Source organism: Asparagus officinalis, chromosome 5 (assembly GCF_001876935.1).
Source record: "Asparagus officinalis chromosome 5, Aspof.V1, whole genome shotgun sequence".
In the NCBI taxonomy this organism is placed as follows: domain Eukaryota; kingdom Viridiplantae; phylum Streptophyta; class Magnoliopsida; order Asparagales; family Asparagaceae; genus Asparagus; species Asparagus officinalis.
Window position 1 is genome coordinate 28,760,540 of NC_033798.1, and position 20,917 is coordinate 28,781,456.

General features: G+C 34.9%; 1 protein-coding gene across 1 annotated transcript; it reads right to left on the reverse strand.

Moving 5' to 3' along the window:
• LOC109841220 lies at nucleotides 681–19,374 on the reverse strand. Its single transcript, XM_020410129.1, has 15 exons — nucleotides 19,075–19,374; nucleotides 11,460–11,853; nucleotides 11,189–11,366; nucleotides 9,689–9,828; nucleotides 8,426–9,602; nucleotides 8,212–8,312; nucleotides 7,948–8,092; nucleotides 7,349–7,417; nucleotides 7,196–7,241; nucleotides 6,719–7,098; nucleotides 6,042–6,121; nucleotides 5,796–5,931; nucleotides 5,315–5,501; nucleotides 3,050–3,132; nucleotides 681–1,463 (listed from the first exon to the last, which is right to left on the reverse strand). Exons 1-15 carry the CDS (start codon nucleotides 19,175–19,177, stop codon nucleotides 1,332–1,334), a joined length of 3,351 nt encoding a protein of 1,116 aa, XP_020265718.1. The 5' UTR covers nucleotides 19,178–19,374; the 3' UTR covers nucleotides 681–1,331.

Sequence of the window (20,917 nt, forward strand, 5' to 3'; positions counted from 1 at the left end):
CGTGATCGTAATAACCCTGTGTTGCGTATTTTTTTCAGCAAACAATAGTAATGTGGTAATCCAAAAGCTTAAATGTACATACCTGATTTAACTGAGATATATGCCATAATGTTTTTACATTGTAAACTTAATATTGTGTCGAATACGTGATTATAAGTTGAAGCTATCCAAAAGAAATTCCATGACTAAACAGATCCTTTGCCTTGAAAAACTATGAAATTGATACGTAAGCAGGACCAACTTTGCCAAATAGAAAATTATTAACTTCAAAATTTATATTCAACAACTAAAGTTTCAATATCTTAATGTTAGAGAAATTATAGAGTTTTCTGTCAAGCAGTTATCTGCAAACTACTTGCCAAATCCTCTTAAATTATGATTCTTTTTTTAATTTTTAATTTTTTTTATTTTTTTTTATTTTTTTTATTAACTTTTTTTGTTGATTTTGTATGACATCTGAAATGTATTATTATATCCAAATTATTTTAACTCATAAAAAGGTCATCACTGCAATAAAGAAACTATTTTCTAGAGCTTAATGAAAAAAATAACCGTGCCATCATATTTCATTACTGAACGTATCTAAGAAGATGATTAGACCATCAGCCCATCATTGTGCTTAAGGTAGTTGAATTCATGTCTGTCAAAGAGCCATAACAAACCACATTGCTACGAGTCCATAAACATGCTACGCATCCCAAAATTCCATACTTTCTTACTCAAAATTTCATATCATGATACAAATGTTGCCGCAAATATAGACAGTTCTTCAAAACCACTCAATGTATACACTAAACACCAACCAGGTAATTGAATGCCTCAAAAACAGTTACAGCTCCTCGGTCTAAAAATCAAAGAAGGGAAAAAAACTGTACATGCTGTTTACAACGAAAGAGCTCCTCCATCCATGCCAAGCTACATACAAAATATAATTCTCAACCTCATCACACGAAACCAAAACCAAGCTACATACAACATATAATTCTCAACCCCATCACAAGGAACTAAGACGCATGAAATATTTTTGGACAGTTCGACAAAATATTCACTTGGCTGCCCGTATATTAACTAATATCTATGGTTCCAATGATTTCCAGTGGCCAGATTCCTGCAGGCTCTGTGATTCTGATTAACAAGTTTTGATGCAGTGCTGATTGGGACCACAGAAATAAAAATTTCTTTTGCATTTGATTTGATTTGTCACAACCAAATCTTACTACGTAGGTCAAGCAGCATCAAGTTTCGACCTCATCCAATCTATCATCAGAAACAAAATCAAATCCATATATGCAACAATCAATTAGAGAAGAATCACTTTGTAGATCATCCATTCATTTCTCAACCGCTCCAAACCGCTCCTTGTCTTCGTGGCATTGCCTTACAACGTCGTCAAGCTCAGGGAACAATGCTAAAAGGATTAGCTCCAAAAGCTCAAGAGCGAGCTGCTTCAAACAAATAGATGACTGCATGATAAAGAATGCATAAATTTGTTTAATACTCCCATCAAATAAATTATTCAGAGTTTCTTTCTCTGTGTGCAGGTGTGCATGTACATAAGTTATGAACATGTAAATTTGTGGTGTGACATATTAGTGTGTGTGTGAATCTTATCATGTGTGCACGTGTGTAGAAAATTCCAAGTAGGGCTGTTGATTTTAAGCTTTTAAACTTTGTCTACTTCATTCCTTTTGCTATGAATATGGGCATGCGTGTTGTGAAATGATCAGTAGGCACACACATCTCATATGAACAACATGTATATTAGATTCGAACTAGCATAAAGGATTTTAAGCTTTCAAAATCTGTACACTTCCTTTTTTTCCTTTCCTTTTTCTTTTTCACTTTGCATCCCCGTTTCAGTGGCCAAAGAAAGGAAAGTTCACATGTTTTCCTCTCCTCTCACAGTTTCCTTGGCGGAGACTAAGTAATAAAGAATGACATCAAATCAAATAAATTATTTAAAGTTTCTTTCTTTGTGCAGGTGTCCATGTATATGGGTCATGAACGTGTAAATGTGTGCTATGAAATGATTAGTGTGCATGTGCACCTTATCATGTGTGCACGTGTATAGAAGATTCCAAATAGGGCCGGTGATTTTAAGCTTTTAAAGTTTGTCTACATTGTTTCTTTTGTTGTGAATGTGTGTTGTAAAACGAGGAGCGTGCACGTCATCATATATGCAACAAGGAATACAACATTTCAACTGGCAGCAAAGATTTTAAGCTTTCAAAGTTTGTAAACTTTCTTTTTCTTTTCTCCCCCTTGCTTTGTAACCCTGTTTCAGTGGCCAAAGAAAAGAAATTTCACATTTTCCCATCTTCTCACAGTTTCCATGTTGAAATTTTCATTTTTTCAATTCACTCTCACCTCGAGATGTAGAGGCTTTGCTACATGATTCTTAAATTAGGCAACGTTCCCTACATTCAAGGAACACAGACCTGTCCTATAGGCGTGTCCTATAAGCATGAACATGACTGATTGATGTTATAGCTTTGACTCTTGTAAGAAACACTACAACAATAGTTCAAAAAAGACCACCTGATATTCTATTTAATCCTACAGCATTGTTTTAGATATCCCCAATATATTTGATATATCGGTTCGATATATCCTTTTATATAAGGCATGAAACAATATGGTCTCAATATAGCACATCACCGATACCCAAACTTGGGTAGCTGTTACCTGCTTAGACACATCACCCGATTTGGCACTCCGATATTTACTACATATCCCTGATATTTTTCTCCAATGCCCACAATCCAATATAAGTTTTAACTGTCCGACATTTTCCCGATATCTAATATTCAAAACCTTGATCCTATCTAATCTATCAGCTCTCCGAAATAGCTTCCTATGTGGTAGAACAGTGCTGAGCTCTCAAAGTTTCAGTTTAGACACTACTTCGAGAAAAAATTTTAACACAAAGAACAAGATGAGAACAACTTAAACCATTTTGTGTCATGTTGCGTTGATAACATCCAATTGAGAAGTTTATACAACTGTGAAGTTTATAGAAAAGTAATATTCTGAGAGAAGCAATTCACACCTGAAGAAAGAAATAGACATCTTGAGTGCACAGCTCATACTCTTTTCGACCAACAAGACTTACAAGAGTGGGGGGTGCCTTATCTGCAGTAGTTCACTGAATTAACAAGTGTTGCACGAGAATCATAATAGCGATATGGAAAGATTTAAATAATCAGTGACAAAATCTGTTGCGATTACAAATGCAATGTGAATTAAATTTAAACAATCAGTGACATAACTTTCTGATTATAGATGTATGATTGTACATTGCACAAAAGTGAGATAAATACAACAACCACCAAGCCTTTATTCCAAATGTTTGGGGTCGGCTACATGAATCCTATTTTTTCCATTCCATTTTGTTATGAGTCATCCCCTTCGTTAAGTTAGTCTTTAATCATATCATTCTTAATTGCTTCTAACAAAAGTGAGATAAATGCTTATTTTAATTCGGTGGAACATATATACATATGTTAAGAATGAAAAAGAAATATCGTGCTACAAAATTCTACAAAAGCCATGTTCCACATAAACCCAATCTCTGGGTTCTTATCCTCTCAACTTAAAGAAGACTAGAAGATCACTTGAAATAATCTTTCTGCAGCTTATTAGAGTGAACAGGATAAATAATTGGACAACAACAATAGCAGTGTTCTCACAGTCACCCTCATTAATGAAGTGAATGATGCTTCACATGGATGTATTATTCTTGTAAATTTCTTCCTCCATGAATTTAAAGTTTTAGTCATGTATAACCTTAAAATACGTATGCGATTGAAGGGTAAAAAATCAGTAGCACGGGTAGAACACCAACATTTCTTTGTAGTTTATCGAACAAAAAGTTGGGCAATTAAGAAACCTGTGAGGAAAAAATTAAGTGTAGCAGAAACGAGTATATGACAAGTCTGATGGATATACAGTAAGCTGCGTTGGAAACAAGTACAGCTACAAGCCCCTAACACAGCAATATATAGTAAGCAAATTAATAAAAGGTGGGGTACGGGGTTACGGTTATGAACATGCACACGAGCGCCCACACACATGTATGTATATTTAATTAATAATTACATGAGATCGATACTATTATTCATAGACATGATCTGAAAATTTAAATTCCTATAGCGTTTTTATGTTTCTTTTACTTATAAATTTTACATCGGAAAACCGCTCGTTCTTGAACCAGATACCCAAATAACCATTTAAAATCATAGTACTAAATTGGGTAGGGGCTGAAACAAACCAAGTCCATGTCCAATGAATTTCAAAAGTGGATGTGAAATGTACAATATATATCCAAGAGAAGTATGAAGATGATTTTAAATTAAAACATGAATTATATAATTCAGTACACATATAAATAAATCATAAACGTATGCATATATTCAAGAGTGTCCAAGGAATCCAAGGAGTGTCAGCGTTGAATATGGATAAGGGGTGTGTCTGGTATGGCTCCATGATAGAATTACCCATGCAACATAGACTAAGAGATTAGATAGGAAATGAGTGCACTCATATGAAGATAGTGGTTGCCCCTATTGAGGATAAAATGAGTGAATCAATGTGGATGGTCGGCCACATATAACAGAGGCATTAAACACATCAGTCAGATAAAGTGATAAGATTATGGTCAATGGGACAAAGACTAGAGGTAGACCTAAACGAACTTGGTTGGACACAATTAACAAAGATATATAATAGATAATGGAGGAGACGAATGGAGGAATATGATTCATGAAGTCGAGCCCAAAAATAGGGATAACAGCTTTGTTGCTGTATGAAATGAAAATTTTTACATATAGTTCTGAGTTTCTCTCTGCTACCTAATGCAAGAAATCTGACTAGTCACATACTCATAAAAAACAAAAAGACATTCTCGCTCTCTTGCATAACACATGGATACTGTTGACACAGATTATATTGATGTTAACATTTTATCAGTCTCAAATTTAATGCATCCGAGAATGTATTTATTTTATAAAATTGTGTGTGCATGTGTGAGCTAGTTGGAGGGTTAGGTATTGGAGGTCAGGATTGTACAGGGCTTGGCTGTGGCCAGAGGAAACAATATCTTCTTTTTCTGAGGAAATAGAGTGGCGCCAATATTACAAAATGAGGGTGTAAAAGAGCACTAATATTCATTTACCTTGCACCCTGACAAGAAACTACAGATGCCTGCAATACTATATTTTCTTCCCTTTTTATCATTTCCTAAAGGCCAAGGATTGAATGTTTAATGGTTAACTGAATTGATATTCAGTTGAAAGATTAACAATAACGGTCTCACCTATCATGAGCTCGTAGACAAATTTGGCACGTCGTTCAGCTTCTAGCTGTTGTTCATAGGTTAACCCATTCTTCACACTGTTGCTCTTTTGAGTAATATTCTTGTCCTGACTCCCTGGAGAAGAGACTGGTGTAGGTGGTTTCCGATTAGGATGCTTAGTTAAGAATATTCCTTCAGGCCAGAGAATCTGTTCTCACAACAGGAAATCAGGATGTTAACATCAAACATAGCATTGATGCATATGAAACGAAGATAGTAGCCAAAAAAAATGGGTATCACAGAGGAGTGTTGACTAGCTAAATTGCTTAAATTGGATAGAAAACCAAGAGAACATTTATTGACGTATCTTGAGCTTGCATATTTGTAATTTGAATGGAAACATATCAGGGGAAATATGGTAGATAATTATATACAAGTTTTAAAGTTTAGATTGTTCAAGTGAGTCACAGGTATAAGCAAAGCTAGGCAAGGAGTAACTTACTCGTTCAACACGATTAATTGCTGAAGCAATCACAGTTCCCTTTCGCAGAAACTGGATTTTCTCTATAAGCCAATCATCAAAGGCATCTCCCATTCCTAATTGCAGTAGTTGTTTTGCAACACGAAATGCCTGTCGTCTAAATTTCATTGCGAAAGAGGTTATATTGATCAAGCCCAGAATTATACAAACAAATATCAAAAAAGGAAAATGTAAAGAAAGAGTAATGACGGTTCAAAAACAACATACCTGATCCAACCTCCATCTTGAAGCTGGAAAACTACATCTACCAAATTCAATATAGGGACACTCAAATTTGGGGGTACCCACTGCATCAGAAATAAAGAAATAATTCATTCTATGTTAAAACGCATAGCTAGAACAGGAATTGAAGCTGAGGAGATTATAATAGATTAAGAAAACAAGTACATCTTGTTCTGACACAAACAACAAAAGAACAATAGGGGAGGTGGGATGGAACAAAGAGTCATATATTTATCCTAACCTCCAAAAGAAAATAATGATTCACAATTTCACAATCATCCAACCAATAACTAAAAGATGGTGGTCTAACTCTACTTCACAATCAGAAAGCAGACAAGTCTATTACTCCTGTAGCATGAGTAAGGGGCTAAACCCAGTAAGGGACACTATTGTAAGGATGATCTGAACCACCTCCCACTTTCTCTGCATTAAGCTGCGTAGAATAAGAGGCAAGCATTATCATTTTAGACAGCCAACTATGATTTGCCCGCAAGGGACAACAATATCAATCATGTAATAAGTCCAATTTCCTTAAAATCCAAAAAGAAAAATCATTCATAAAGCTAAGAAATTTATGGTACAAAATTCAAAAGAAAAAAAAGCCCATAGTTTAGCTGACAATAGGAGTAACCCCAAATTTAAGAATATAACATAGATCTTACTTCAGTAGGAATAATTGCATCATCATCAGTTTCAAGAATCGAGGATGTCTCTTGCAGATCATCTGCTTTGCCAGCTCCTACCTCTTTAGTCCTATGATGATTGCTAGAAGATGAAGTATTTGTTTGAAGCTTGTCCTCCGAATCACCTCCTGCATTTTCTTGATATGAATTTTTAGACGCAACCACTGAACTGTTTCCAGAATTCTGTTCAATGTTTCTTTTTCTTAATCCTTTAATATCTGATCCTATATAGTTTTTGTTCGTTTGTAGATTGTACTGCTTGCTTGCATTAGCTTCATTAGATGACAATTGGCCATTTATATTCTCAACTAGGTTCTGACCCTTTGCACCTTTCTCACGTGACTTATCAGCAAGGTTGACTGCAAAAGTTTTACAAGGAGAGTCTGTCAGTACAAAAGATAATGCGTAGCCCCTAGATAGAACTCAATAAAAAATATTAATAGAAAAGTGATTCACCTGACAATGTCTGGATGATGGAGAGGGAATCCGAAAACATATATGTCTGCATTAAACATAACAGATTGACAGTATTATCCCCTAACAAGAAGAATACATAAGGATAGCAGTATAAGATAAGGATGGTAAAGTAAAGACAACAAGATGAGTAACCTGTGAATCAACACTAAGGAAATCCCAAACTTCTATAGACCCAGATGTTGTTGGCAATTGAAGAAGCATCTGCGGAATAGAAGTATATTAAGTGTTACTAAAAGTGGTAGAACCCCAAGTAGTTAAAGAACGACACAATAAGAGGGAAGGATACCAGTGAAAATGATTAAGTAATGAGCCCTGTCCTCAGAACACGGAAGGACACATACCTAGCAGATTTCAAGTGTTTTTTATTTTTCTATAAGAAATCTAAGGATCTAACATTCGGACCACATGAATAAACTTATTTCGAAGCAACCATGTAATCTAGGAGATTCTAGAAAACTGATAACTTTGAATATCTATATCAGCTTCACTAGAAATTAACAAAAAATACTCTAGCAAACATTATGAGTTGAGAAATAAATAGACAGTAACCCTTGAGCTTAAAGCATAATGCTGGGATATTCATGAATATCAATTCATTATCATGCCATCCTATCCAGGAGGCTCTATGGTAGCCTTGGAAAAACTGTCAGATAGACAGTCCACTTGATTCCACTGCAACATGTGGTGCTGAATATTGCTACGAGATAGGGGAAAGCTTATAAATATATTACCTTCAAATATTTGTCGAGTAAGTCACACCTTTCTTGAATAACAGGCACATCTAGTCCAGACGACAGAAAATGTTTTGGTGGCAAACTTAGATTGTATTCTGGAAATTCTTTGAGACGCTTATGTAGCTCCTCAAAGTGACGATACCTAATAAATAATTAGATTAGGCAACCCATTATAAAAAAAAGAATAGGTAAGTCTTTCTTCTGCCAAGAGAAGAATGCAAATATGCTTCAATCAGGTCTTTTGCTTTCTTCTCCGTTTACCTTCTTTTGATGGACCAGCTGTTATTATTAGCATCAGTAACAGCAATGGAATAAACAGCAAAAGTTCCAGGACCACTCTTAACAATATTGGCCCCTAATACCTGCATTCAAAATCAGCTTATATCCAATCAGTATGCAACATGACACCAAAACTGACACATAATCAATGTAAGAACCTTACTCAACGTAAGAACCTTGAGCCTTTCCTAATTACCTCACACCTTAACTTCAGAAAGGAATCTGCCAACACTGAATTTTCCAGGGACTTCAAAGATGAATTGCATGATTCAGTTGTTGAAATTGAGGAAAGAGAGGATGAGGCAGCTTCTCCACTATGAATTCTACTCCAGATTTCAGCATCTGGGTCATCACTCGATTCTTCTGTTTTTGAATCATGTTTTGCCTCGTGTAGTATATCATGTCCTTCACCCAGTAAAAAAGATGTTCTCTCAACCTCCTGCCAGGTGGGGATCTTTAGATTGCTTGACCTTGGCCTTTTTCTTCCTGACGAGGTTCTCATTATTCTTGGATGACGGCTATGACCTCTTCCATTTTTCATCGCTAAATGGAGGTCAGATGTTTCAAGTGGATGCCGAATGTATTGAACAGCAGCACATGTTTTGTTTTTGCTGTCCCACACTCTGGTTCCAGGAGAATCAAGGCCTGTCACAGTATTGTTGTCATCATCTTCACTCTGATATGAACCCTCAGTATCAGTTTCAACCTCCTCATCACTCAGGTCTTTTGTTCTATCCTGATTTGATATAACTGGCTGGTTAGTGGATCTGTTGTTAGCAGAATGAACTTGCATGTCATCTACCACATTCCTCTCTTCATCAAAGAATGAAGCATTGTTTCTTTTGGGTATATTGGCTCTTCTATCTTGTATAAGACCATTAGAAGGTTCCATATAATCCTGAGAAGCATTACTACTTCCCACAGACGCACTATGCCTGACCTGGTTTGCCACCTGTCTTCTGCCTTCCTTCTTTTTGTAGTTCCTTCCTTTTGTCCACATACTATCAAGGTTCTCTGGTGCTAGAACTTGAGTCTTTCTTCTGGAAAGCATATCTAACATTTGAGCCCATTCACCTCTTGCAGTATATGCGTCATTTGCTTTCACATTGCTAGAATTAATACTAACCTCCTGAACTCCTGCTCCATTAGAATTTTTTAAGACCTGATCGTCAGAAGTCGTGCTCGAGAGAGCATGCCTAACCTTCACAAGTTCAACACCAACAGTTGAGCGATCTTGAAATCCCAAAATTTCATCTGAAGATGGCATAGGAGGTGGCTTCATTGTTGGTGTCTGTTCTGCAGAAGGTATGATTCCCTTGTCAGCCTTATTGGCCAGAGAAAGAACCAAAGATTCAATCTTTTCATTGATAACCCTGAGATCCAATTTCGAGCCACAATCTAAAACTGGATAAAGAAACAGAAGGTATAGAAATCTATCAGACTAGAAAAGAATAATTACCTCGGGTTAGCTAAGTTTAAAACTGGTCGAAACACTGCACATGCAAGTAGCTCCCTGACTGTATATCGGAAGAAAGTGCATTGCAGATCTTCAGGTCTAAAGGTTATTTGGATGAGACCATTCATCAAATGCTGTAACACCTGGAATTTATAAAAAGATTAAGCATAGAAAGGTCGCTTTATGGGTCCTTCAAGGATAATCCTCAAGATAATGTACAATAAAAGAAACAACAATTAGTTTTTATGCATTAAACTAGGTTACTAGACAAGCATAATTAAAACCATTTACGGAATTTCATAACGTATCTTACCCCTTGAAATCCTGGTGGGAAGGATGAAATCAGTCAAAATACAAAAATACAACGGAAAATAATGTATACTCAATGTGGTCCAACTCTTTAGGATTACAATGTTCTCTGAGCTTTTTTTCTCAAAATAACTTTTCTTCAAGGGGCTGTTTGCATAGAGGTGGAAATGGGAACGTTTGCATAGAGGTGGAAATGGGTTCCCAACCCCACCAATAAAATTGTTTAAATTCCACCTAAATATGGGAAATAAATTTCCGTAAGTGATCAGATAGACCCAAAAAATGGGCAACCTATCTGGGCCAAGTCCAACTATCTAGAAAATGGGTGGAAACCCATTTCTTTGTTTGTTTTCCCCCCATGAAATTGGGTTTCCTTTTTTAGGAAAACAACCGAACGACCCCCAAGTGATCAGAAAAAAGGTATTACCATTTTGCTGAACAATCTACAACAAGGATGAACATGATGCACTCTAGAAAAAAAACTAATATGTAAGAAAAGGTGACGACTCTTAAAAGTAAAAAGGATAATGGTATTGATAATCTGAGGCAACCAATCCATGCCACCTGAAGGTAAGTAGAGTAGGGACACAACTGGTTTCAAGATCATGTACAGAATTCTTATAGATACATTAAGCACATGCATAAGAAACAAAATCTGATGGTGACACACCAGTATAAAGAAGCAAATCCAGAGGAATATGCAAGTTACTGTGGAAAAGGTGATAACAGGTCCCTTTCACTAGCTTAGTAGACAACATTTGCTTATTAGGAGAAGAAGGCACTGTTGCATGCAGTACGAATGAACAAACTGGGACATGAGATGCAGTTTGAGTAAAACTAAATAAGTTGTTAAAGCCAGTAATTGGAAGTCAATCCTGGTTTCGACAATATGGAATAATACATTAATTGGAAAAGTAATTTTAGTAGGGACTTACTACTGAAATTGTTATGTATGTTTGAATATATCAGGAGATAATAGCCACAGCAGTACTTACTTATGATCTGGACTACTCATATCAGGCAGCATAGCATCGGAAGGCTTCCACCAATTAACAATTGGAACCCCAGTGAAAACAACCTCATAATTTTCACGTAGTTTTTTTTATCATATACATGCATTTAGATCTAAGTAGATATATAGATTTTAAGCGAGAAAATAATAAAAGAATGAGTTTAAAAACTAATAAACAAGACCTTGTGCTCAGCTTCAACAGAAAACAAAGCTGGATGTAACTTATTATCAGCTGCTAGAACAAGTCTCAGTAGTGTATCTTCATGACCAGTAGGAAACTTCCTCAAGTCTTCTTTCTTGATCTTGGACTGGCCTAAGCGATAGAGCTCTAAATGATTGCAGAGAAGATTGATAATATCCCTACAACAAAAATAAAAGAAAAAAATCACCATAAGATATGACAAATCCTGACAATGTTAACATATCGTAAAATTAAGTATCAAGATCTAATACCTGCTGAGAAGATTGATAAGATTTATGTCTCTAGCACGAGAAGAAATTTCTGCAAGAACATTATTCATAATCTGCACTAATTCCTCTGGGCCATCCCTGTCAGGAGTTACGCGGGAATACCAGAGATCCGTTACCCACTCAGAGACCAAGTGTCTTGTAAATTGCTCAATTGCTGCCTCAACTGGAGGAGAGTTGACTTTTCTTCTCCAGTTTTGCTTTTCAATGGGAAACTCGTGAAGCTCAACAGATTTTCTTAGACTAGATTGATTAACAGGGGATAATTTCTCCTCTATCGTGGCCCTTCGATGAATATCAAGGTCAAGAGAGACATAACGGCCAAAAATGATTAAGGCAGCAGCAGCAGGCAAGTTAATCCAAACTGATGAACTCGTTACTGCAAAAGAGTAATCACAATAATTGGCAGAACTACTTATGGTTAAAAAAGACAGAAAAAGAGAAAGAAGTATTCTGCATAATATAGAACTTATGGATAAAATTTTATGCAGCATGTAACTCCTCAAATGGTTAACATTGTCATAATTGATTGAGTAACTCAGAAATTCCAAGATGGATGAAGTAAACAATCAGACATTGTTATGGGAGGAAAGAGAGCATGAAAATAAGTTTTCCTCAGAGAACAGCTGTCCTCTATTCATTTCCAATCTCAGATACTTTTCCATCTAATTCTAGGAAAAAATTACTTTTATCTTTTAAAAAATTACAAGGAAAATTCTCTTTCTTTGGAAACAAACAAGCAGAAACTACAACTTTCAGTTAGAAACATGAGTTTTTGTTTCATCATTAATAGCATGAACTTAAGTTCCCAATAGAAAAAGAAACCTTTGAAGAAATGGCTGCGTAAGAAACATTCTTTCTATTATATAGAAAAAGCATGTTATGATCAACTTGTGGATATATGCTATGAGATAGGACAAGATATTGATACATTTGTAGGAGGTTACAAGTTGCTCCTATAAGGGATAAACGAGAGAAAAATTTGTAACCGATTGATCATCAGTGCAAGCTGGGCCACCAATGCATTAGTTAGAAGTATCTACAGAAATTATAGTTGACAGGGACAAGGAGGACCAGAGGTAACTCTTGGGCCTAAGAGAGTTTAATTGATATTAAGAAGGATATGATACCAATAGAGTTAAGAGGAGATATCCCTTGCAAAACTGAGTGCAAGAATATGATTCATGTAGTCGATCCTAAAAATTTGGGATAAAGGCATTGTTGTTGTTATTCTGACAATTTGTGTGCTTCTTCTATATACACTTGGGTGGATTCCTGGTGCAGAGAGTGCCCCATATTCGCTTAGCCTAGTAATATATTGTCAACTTTGGCATAGAGTCAGCTCTATACTAAGCAAGAAAGGGAGGCATCAAGCTTGCCTTATATGGTAACCAAGAGATTACTAATTTTAAATTTTCAATCCTTCACAAATCATGTCAATAATGTTTAGTTTTTTGGAAGCAACAAACTCACAATGCAAGGTTTAGCAAAACTAGTTATCAGTACCCTATTTCCTTAAAAATATAATGATGACAATTTTAATGTGTATATAACTCTAATGATCTATGTCAGCATTATCTGCAAGAGATTAGAATTAAATGATCCAAAAGCAACCTCTAACCTCCTATGAGTGCACTCATTTCTTATGTTGTTTCTTCATATATATCAACAAAACCAACGTAACATAGCATAACATTCACATTATAGCTACATTAATTTTTTTTATACATGTCTAAAAAAGCATTCCTAGTCATATAGTTGTCCTGTATAATATTTCTTTTAATTACGTAGGTATCTATGACGAAAAAAGAGACCAAAAGTACTCGCTATTTGAACCAAACTGATTTGATTTGATGATTCTGGATGTCACCATCTTTATAAATGATCGATCCTAAATGATGAAAGTGATTACTGATAATTCTTGACCGTCAATATGTAGTATACACACAATCCTGTTCACAATTACTAACATTATATTCCATGTATTATGTTTTTGTTCTACTAATACTAAATCCTTCATATTCGAGATCTTCTTTTAATTTATCTAATTTAGACAAATCAGTCATTCTTTAATCTAGTTAACTACTTATATCATCAACAAATAATAAACACTACCGGACTTTAGGTTGAATGTGTATAATAAGTTAGTCCATAACTAACGCACTATAAGGGATTAAATGTTTCATTGACGCAAACCTATAAAATAGAGAAGATTTTGTCTCTCCATTATACTCACCTAGCTATTACTTTAACATGCATATCTTTATCACATCGATATAGCTATTAAATGCTTGTTTCTTTTGTAAATGTGCCACACTATCTTCCTCTACACTCCATTATAAGCTTTTTTTAATTAGCGAAAACTATATGTGCATCCTTTCTCTTCTCTTAATCTCATTATCAACTATCTTAAAATACAAATAATTTCAATTTTCATAGTTCACCTCTCATTAGGGGTGCAAACGGTTCAGACATGGCTCGAATATGATGCCATATTTGTATCCACTTACAAGTTCAATATATGTCTCGATAAAGAAAACTCATATCCATATCCGTTAAGATTTGTTAAGGATATGAATATACAACACGAGTTAATACATGGAGATTATATATATATATATATATTATAAATATATTAAATAATATTATCTATATAGTATATATATATAATATAATATATATAGTATATATATCGTATATATATATATATATAATTATGGATATGAGGCAGAGTGGCTATGATTTGTACAAAACAAGACCATAGGACTTGGTGAGCTTACCCCTGTTTGATGTTGATTGTAAGGTGGCCATCACATACTATTTTGTGTAGCCATTAGCAAATGAGCCCACCTCATATCATTTATTTCATATCTATATATATGGTATAAGATGGCAGTTTTAAGAGATATCTTATGATGGGGGAGATTAGTCATCTGAGAGGTCTAATCCTTACTAGTCACATCAAATACTGTGGACCTCACCATCATGTCTGTTGGCACTTATTTTGCTAAAGGAACCACCACCTGATAACCCAACCCCCCCCCCCGGTCCCCACACAAACATTACTTAGAGTAAAGCTATATACAACTTAAGCAAATAGGAGCACTCTGTTATCAACTATTCTTATTCATTGACTTTGATCTTGAGATCATGGTATACATTAATTATCTTTGAGAGTGTCTCTTGATAATGTATCACATGCCAGCACAAATCTCAAAGCAAAATCACAAGGGTAACAAAAAAATGGTGAAAATGATAGCCTGCTATCTACTTAAGTTTACAAGAGTTTATATATAATTTATATATATATATATATAAATAATATATAGTATATATATATTATATATATTATATTATAGTATATTACTATATATATATATATCATATATATAGGGTATGTATATATATATATTTATTGTGTGTGTATCGCATAAAGCTATACACACACATATATAATATATATACATATATATATAAAGCTCTTGTATATGTATATATAAGTATATAAATGTGTGTGTGTATACATATATATATATAAAGCTCTTGTTTGTATTTACATATATATGGATATATGTATATATACATATGCATGATTACATATACATATATACAGATATATATATATAGACATACATACATACATGTTAGTTCACATGATACAAGAGAGCTCATGAATATGTTCTTTATATCTGAAAAATCTAAGATTAGATCTCATAATCATCAAAATTAACCTGCAATCCATTATTGTAAGGATTAAAACAATTGCAACTATATCACACTCCTAAAATAGAAACGAAAAATCGCAGGTGTGCAACAACGACAACCCGTATTTATCTTCAATTGTTGTTTTGCGAGAGTGATAGTAAGATGGTATCAAAGCTTTGGCTATAGGTTTAGATTGAGTTGAAGATGATTTAGTGGCAAAAGAAAAGGAATATTGAATTGTGACATATAAAAATAAATACCTTCAGTTTGAATATTAATTATAATCTGGAAGCTTAAACTAGAATATTTGGATTTCATAATTTACTTTCAATTTTGACTTTTCCTTGAGTTAAAGGTCCAACATGAGTACGTATGATTAGGATATACTAATGTGATTTTGTTTTGGTAAGGCATCGACCCGAGAATATATCAAACATTGGATTTGGTAAATTGGTTATATAAGTTTTACTTAGATCAATATGTAGTAATATTTATCTTTGATATATGTTGATAAATTTTCAAATAAGAAGAATCACATAGTGGAAAAGTAAAGGATTATTTTCTAATGTTTGGATAAGCACAAATAATATACTAAATTTGAAGAAATATGAATGCTAGTTAGGAGTGTTTGCATTAGTCACCTACTTACCTAATATTCCTAACATGGATAATTGTGATACGAAATCACTTGGATTCAAGGTTAGATGTTAACAGACTACTAGAATTTTTTGTGTATATTTCTTCGTTTTGTCAATGCATTCTGTGCATTCTCTCTTTCTTAGAAAAACCCCATGTGATAAGGTAAATGTGTCTGACACTCTGACTATAGGTCTAACATATCGATCGGTTCGAATACATGAGTTATTGCGTAGTACCTTATTAGAAATTATTAGCTCTAGCACTAATATTAGAGCACTAAATATCTTGATGTATATTGAAGAGATTAGTTATTTTTAGTAGGCAAATAAAGATGAAGAGAATTATCAAAAGTTGAATGACCAATTTATATTTGTGCCAAATTTCATAATTTCTTCTTGATTGAATAAATTTGTAATATATGATGATAATGCTCTTGTTGATAATGGTTGTGTTCATATGAAAAAGAAGAGAATATAATAAGTTAGTGTGCGCCTTATGACTAAAGTTACCCACATAATTTGGAGTTTGTCTTCTTAATTATTTATTAAAATCTTAGACGTATTATCACTACAAAGAAATAGATGAAGCATATAATATACACAGATCAAAAATGTGGGAGAAATATATGATTGCAACGGTTAGATGAACTATTTGAGGAAGAAATTCGGCAAGGGTTTGAATGATGGAATCAATAACCTTTTAAAAATTAAGCTTACAAGTGATAATTTATCAATGTATTAAATATCGGCCGATATATCACTATATCTGCCGTTTAGTGAGTTGTAGTTCCTTTTCCAGAGGATGAGGAATGGCAAGTCAACCTCTGCCAGATCTTCGGCCCAGTTTATTAATGAAACTGACTCTACTTCCTCATTCAGGCTGATATCAACTGCAAAAGAATATGAACTACAAAAGAAAAAGGCCCTCATCTTTAGTTTAGCGTGGATATCATTGGTATAAATGAACGAAACTGGAAGAAGGAAGGCTTCTTTCTGTCCATACATACGCACCTCTCACTCTAACCCGCTTTTTGTTGGAGAGAGAGAATGGAGTTTGTCACGAAGTTCAAGACAAAGGAAAAAAGAAAAGTTTCTCTATAGCCTATTCGTTTTGAGACATTATGGCTTTGGGTTCGACCCAGGTAACAAAGAAGGAATCCATAAAAACTTAAGATACAAAGCATATTGATTGTTGAAGAATAGATGCTTAGATTTGCTAGTTTTCCTTGGTGAAGTCAATTATTTAGGATTTTCGATGGTGTTTTGAAATAAATTTCCAAATCATGCCTCTAAATGGAGAGATTTGGTTTCAATTGTCTTGGCGTTAGGCATGAGTCAAATTTTTGGAGCCCTTACCTCATACTACCAACCAACTTGTAGCAATTCAAAGAACAAATGCAAGAGCTCTTGGGTAGGGTTTTATTAGTATTTGCATTTCACTATGAAGTGCATCACTAATGTTTGTGAAAAAAATATAGAAGCATGCCACTGTATATTAACTTTTGGTAAGTTAAATCGAGTAATGATTCAGGATGAGCGTTATAGAAATTACTCCTTATATTTACTCTAACTTATTTTTCTTAGAGGGGCCATGGACTTTTTGGACCCTATAGAATGTGATTTTACTGAGAATGATGTTCTTTGAGTTAAATGGATGTGTCTAAAGTACATGAGGGGTAGTTCGATCTAGTCTTGTGGAACTTGTGCTGCTATTTCCTAGGCATAGACCAGTTTAATCTGCATACGGCCTTATATGATGAATCTCATGGATGGTGACAATAGACCTATTTGCAGCCCAACTACGGATGGCGTCTTTAGCTTCAGCTCAATGCGGGACTCCATTTGCAATTGAGGATCATCAGTTGCTCAGGCTAGTTGGGTTTGGTTTAAAGGTCATGTACCTCGGTTAGCTTCTTATGCTTGGAAGGTGTTTATGCAATGTCTCCTAACATAAGATTTTTTCCGTGAGGGCTAAATATTGTCTCGCAGTGTTTGTTGTGTAAGGTTGCTAGTGAGGCAAGATTTTTACAGTGAGCGAGGGCTCAATATTGTCTTGCCGTGTTTGTTGTCTATGGTTGCTGATGAGGATGTTACACATCTCCTCCTACAGTGCCTATATGTGCATGATGTTTGGATTCACACAATTGATAATTGGTGTGAACCATTTTCATCTATACACATGGAGTTAGAGGCTATTTCTGATGATGGTCGTCAACGAGGCATTATTTGGAGTAAACATACATTGAACATTGGTTCTGGCTAGATTACTTTTGTGTGGCGATAGAGGAATAGGAGATTGTTTACTTGTGATCCACCTTGAAGTCTTTACAAGTGATATGTTTAGTGCTTGACACTTTCAAGCTTTCGAATACTTGAGTATCGTAGTTTTATTTCCTTTGTTTACTTTATTTTTCTTTGTTGTTTTTATAGTTTTGGATGTGGTTCTCATGAACTAGGGATGCCTTGTACTTTTGTTTTATTTTAATTTACGAAGGCTCACATTGTTCTTTGCTTTGGCCCAAAAAAAAAGGGCAATCAGAAGTGATATATCAAATTGTCAGGACACATTTACTCTCATATTGACTATATAGATGATTTGATGTGGTTTTATGGAGATTTAGGTTTGTTTCCTCTAACAGTTAACATTTAGGGGTGAATTCTCTTAAGTACTTGACAAATGGTATCACAGTCAGCCTCATTCTTAAAATATGGTACCATTGTCTGCCCCGTGTTTCCCAATTGTAAGCAATCTAGTGACACCAACATGCAGAGTTCACTCGAGACTAGTACGGGTAAAAAGACAAAATGATGGTGTTGGTATTGCCCCTATTGCATTATTCAACTGGGACTAGACTAGTATAACATGAGCCTATGTGGGCACCTGGCCTAATGGTAATTAGGTTCCATTTAGTTTTATACTGACTACATGGATGGTTTGACGTGGGTTTATAAATATTTGGATCCCCTCTCTTAGACAACAAACTTTCAGGGTGAGCTCCCTAGATCTCAACCACAAATAGTGTAGTTAAATTAAGAAATTCAAACGGAGAAGCAAACATACAAAGAAGACTAATGCAATTTCGCTAAGTTAAAGGTCACTTCAATCAAGGACATCATAATTTCCTGAGATTCTTTAAGATGTTATAAAACTAGGTCTATTGTTTATTGAAGTGAATAATTAACTGAATTCACACAAAATAATATAATTCTAATAAAATTAACTATAGAAATTGAAAATTCAACAAAGAGGAGCTTACAGGACATGAGATAAGAGAGTCCAAAGACGCATATGAGCAACAAAACCACTCGCTTCTTGGCTTCTTCAACCAAATCCTTCGCTGTTCGCCGCCCGCTGATCATCTTCAAACCCTAAAAACTTCCCCCTTTCTAATGACGATTGATTCGAATTCTTGATCGGATCAGAGAACAACGATCTGATCCGATATTTTCACAATGAGAGAATTAGGGCAAGTGGATCATCGTCGGTACATGCATCAACATCGAGCTCGAAGACGAGAGGAGTACAGCGGACTGTTTATTCCGTTCCCCTTTGGATTCGGTTCTATATTCTTCTTCAAGTGTGGGACCGAACGGAGGCGCGTGTGTGAAATAATGAGAAAGCGCGTCGAAAAGGGGTTATTTGCAAATAACCCTCTCACACTTTTTTAAACGTTGATTGATATATTTATTAATCTTAAAATTCTAATATAATTTGTTGTGAGTTAATGTTGTGAATCAGTTGTTAAATTTAAAGGTTAGTAACTAAACTAATAACTTTTTTGTTAGTTTTAAGGATTAATTGTTAATATTGCTTGTAACACCCTGTCCCTCTCATAACCTGATAGCCCTCACCGGCAAACCATTTTGCCGTATGACCAAGGCAAATTTAATAGAATATACCCCTGGTTTTATCATAACACCTAATTTGTTAAATTATAATTTTTATAGGGGTTAAAGATGAAAGGCTTGTCGGGTTAGGAGCAAAAGCGGTCAAACTACAAATCAGCCTAGTAAGTTAAGAGATCTTATAAAACCTAATTTAAAACTTAAGAGCTAAGATTTTTGTCTTTCATTTCTTTTTATTCCTCCTGTATTCTGGTCCAAAGAGAAAGAGGGATCGGAGAAAGAGAGAGAAAGTGAGGAGGGAGAGAGAAAGTGAGTTAGAGAGAAGGAGAGGGAGGTTCCAATGGTGTTTATCATTTCCATCACCTTCAGTCTCTTCATCACATGGAGATCAGATCTTAACCAATGGAAGAAAAGCTTGGCTTTGGAGGAAACGTATTATAGGATCAATATCGTTACATCCCTAAAGTATGTACCACTTGCACTTTGCTCCTTGATTTCGGCATTATATACATGCATTATGTTGGAAACTTAGTAAAATAAATGCTAAAAAAAGAGATGAGAGTTGAGCCGTGATAGGGCACTGTCCTTCAGGGTAGTTTCACCCACTCTAAGGCTGTGTCTCGATGCAATAGGGTATTGATGACGCTCCACCCTCCAGGATTCAATAGCTCTATATACTATAAGCGTGCACCCAAAAGTGCATTGTATGCAGGAATAGCGAGAGATTGGCACTTCCTTAGAGAGTAGTAGAGAATCACTAGAAAACTGCACAGCAAGGCCCAAATCATTGAATTTGCACCCACATGTAGACGCACATGTGCATCAAGTTTGTCTGGATTCGGTTAAGCAAATTCCTTCTTTGGGCTCTATTTCTTAGTTCATTCAAACCATAAAGAACAGATTACCTATTATAGATACCTTAAAATTTTATCTCCTATCCAATTTAGGACTAAACTTTAAAGTTAATTTGAAATACTCTTGAGAACTCGAACACATTATACATAATTTGAGATTTTAATTATGAATCATGATGATCAAAACCTTATGAATATATTCTGATGTATTCTAGCAATTATTTTTATGTTCAATAGCAGCCTATATTTGGTTAACAACTAATCAATTACTTAAATCATACACAAACACGTTTGAAATATCGAAATCGACAAAACATACACCAAAAACATCTACACCCTAGTTCTCTCTTGTAATCACGATTTTGTTGTATGAGACATAGTCCTAAATTTGTTCTTTGGT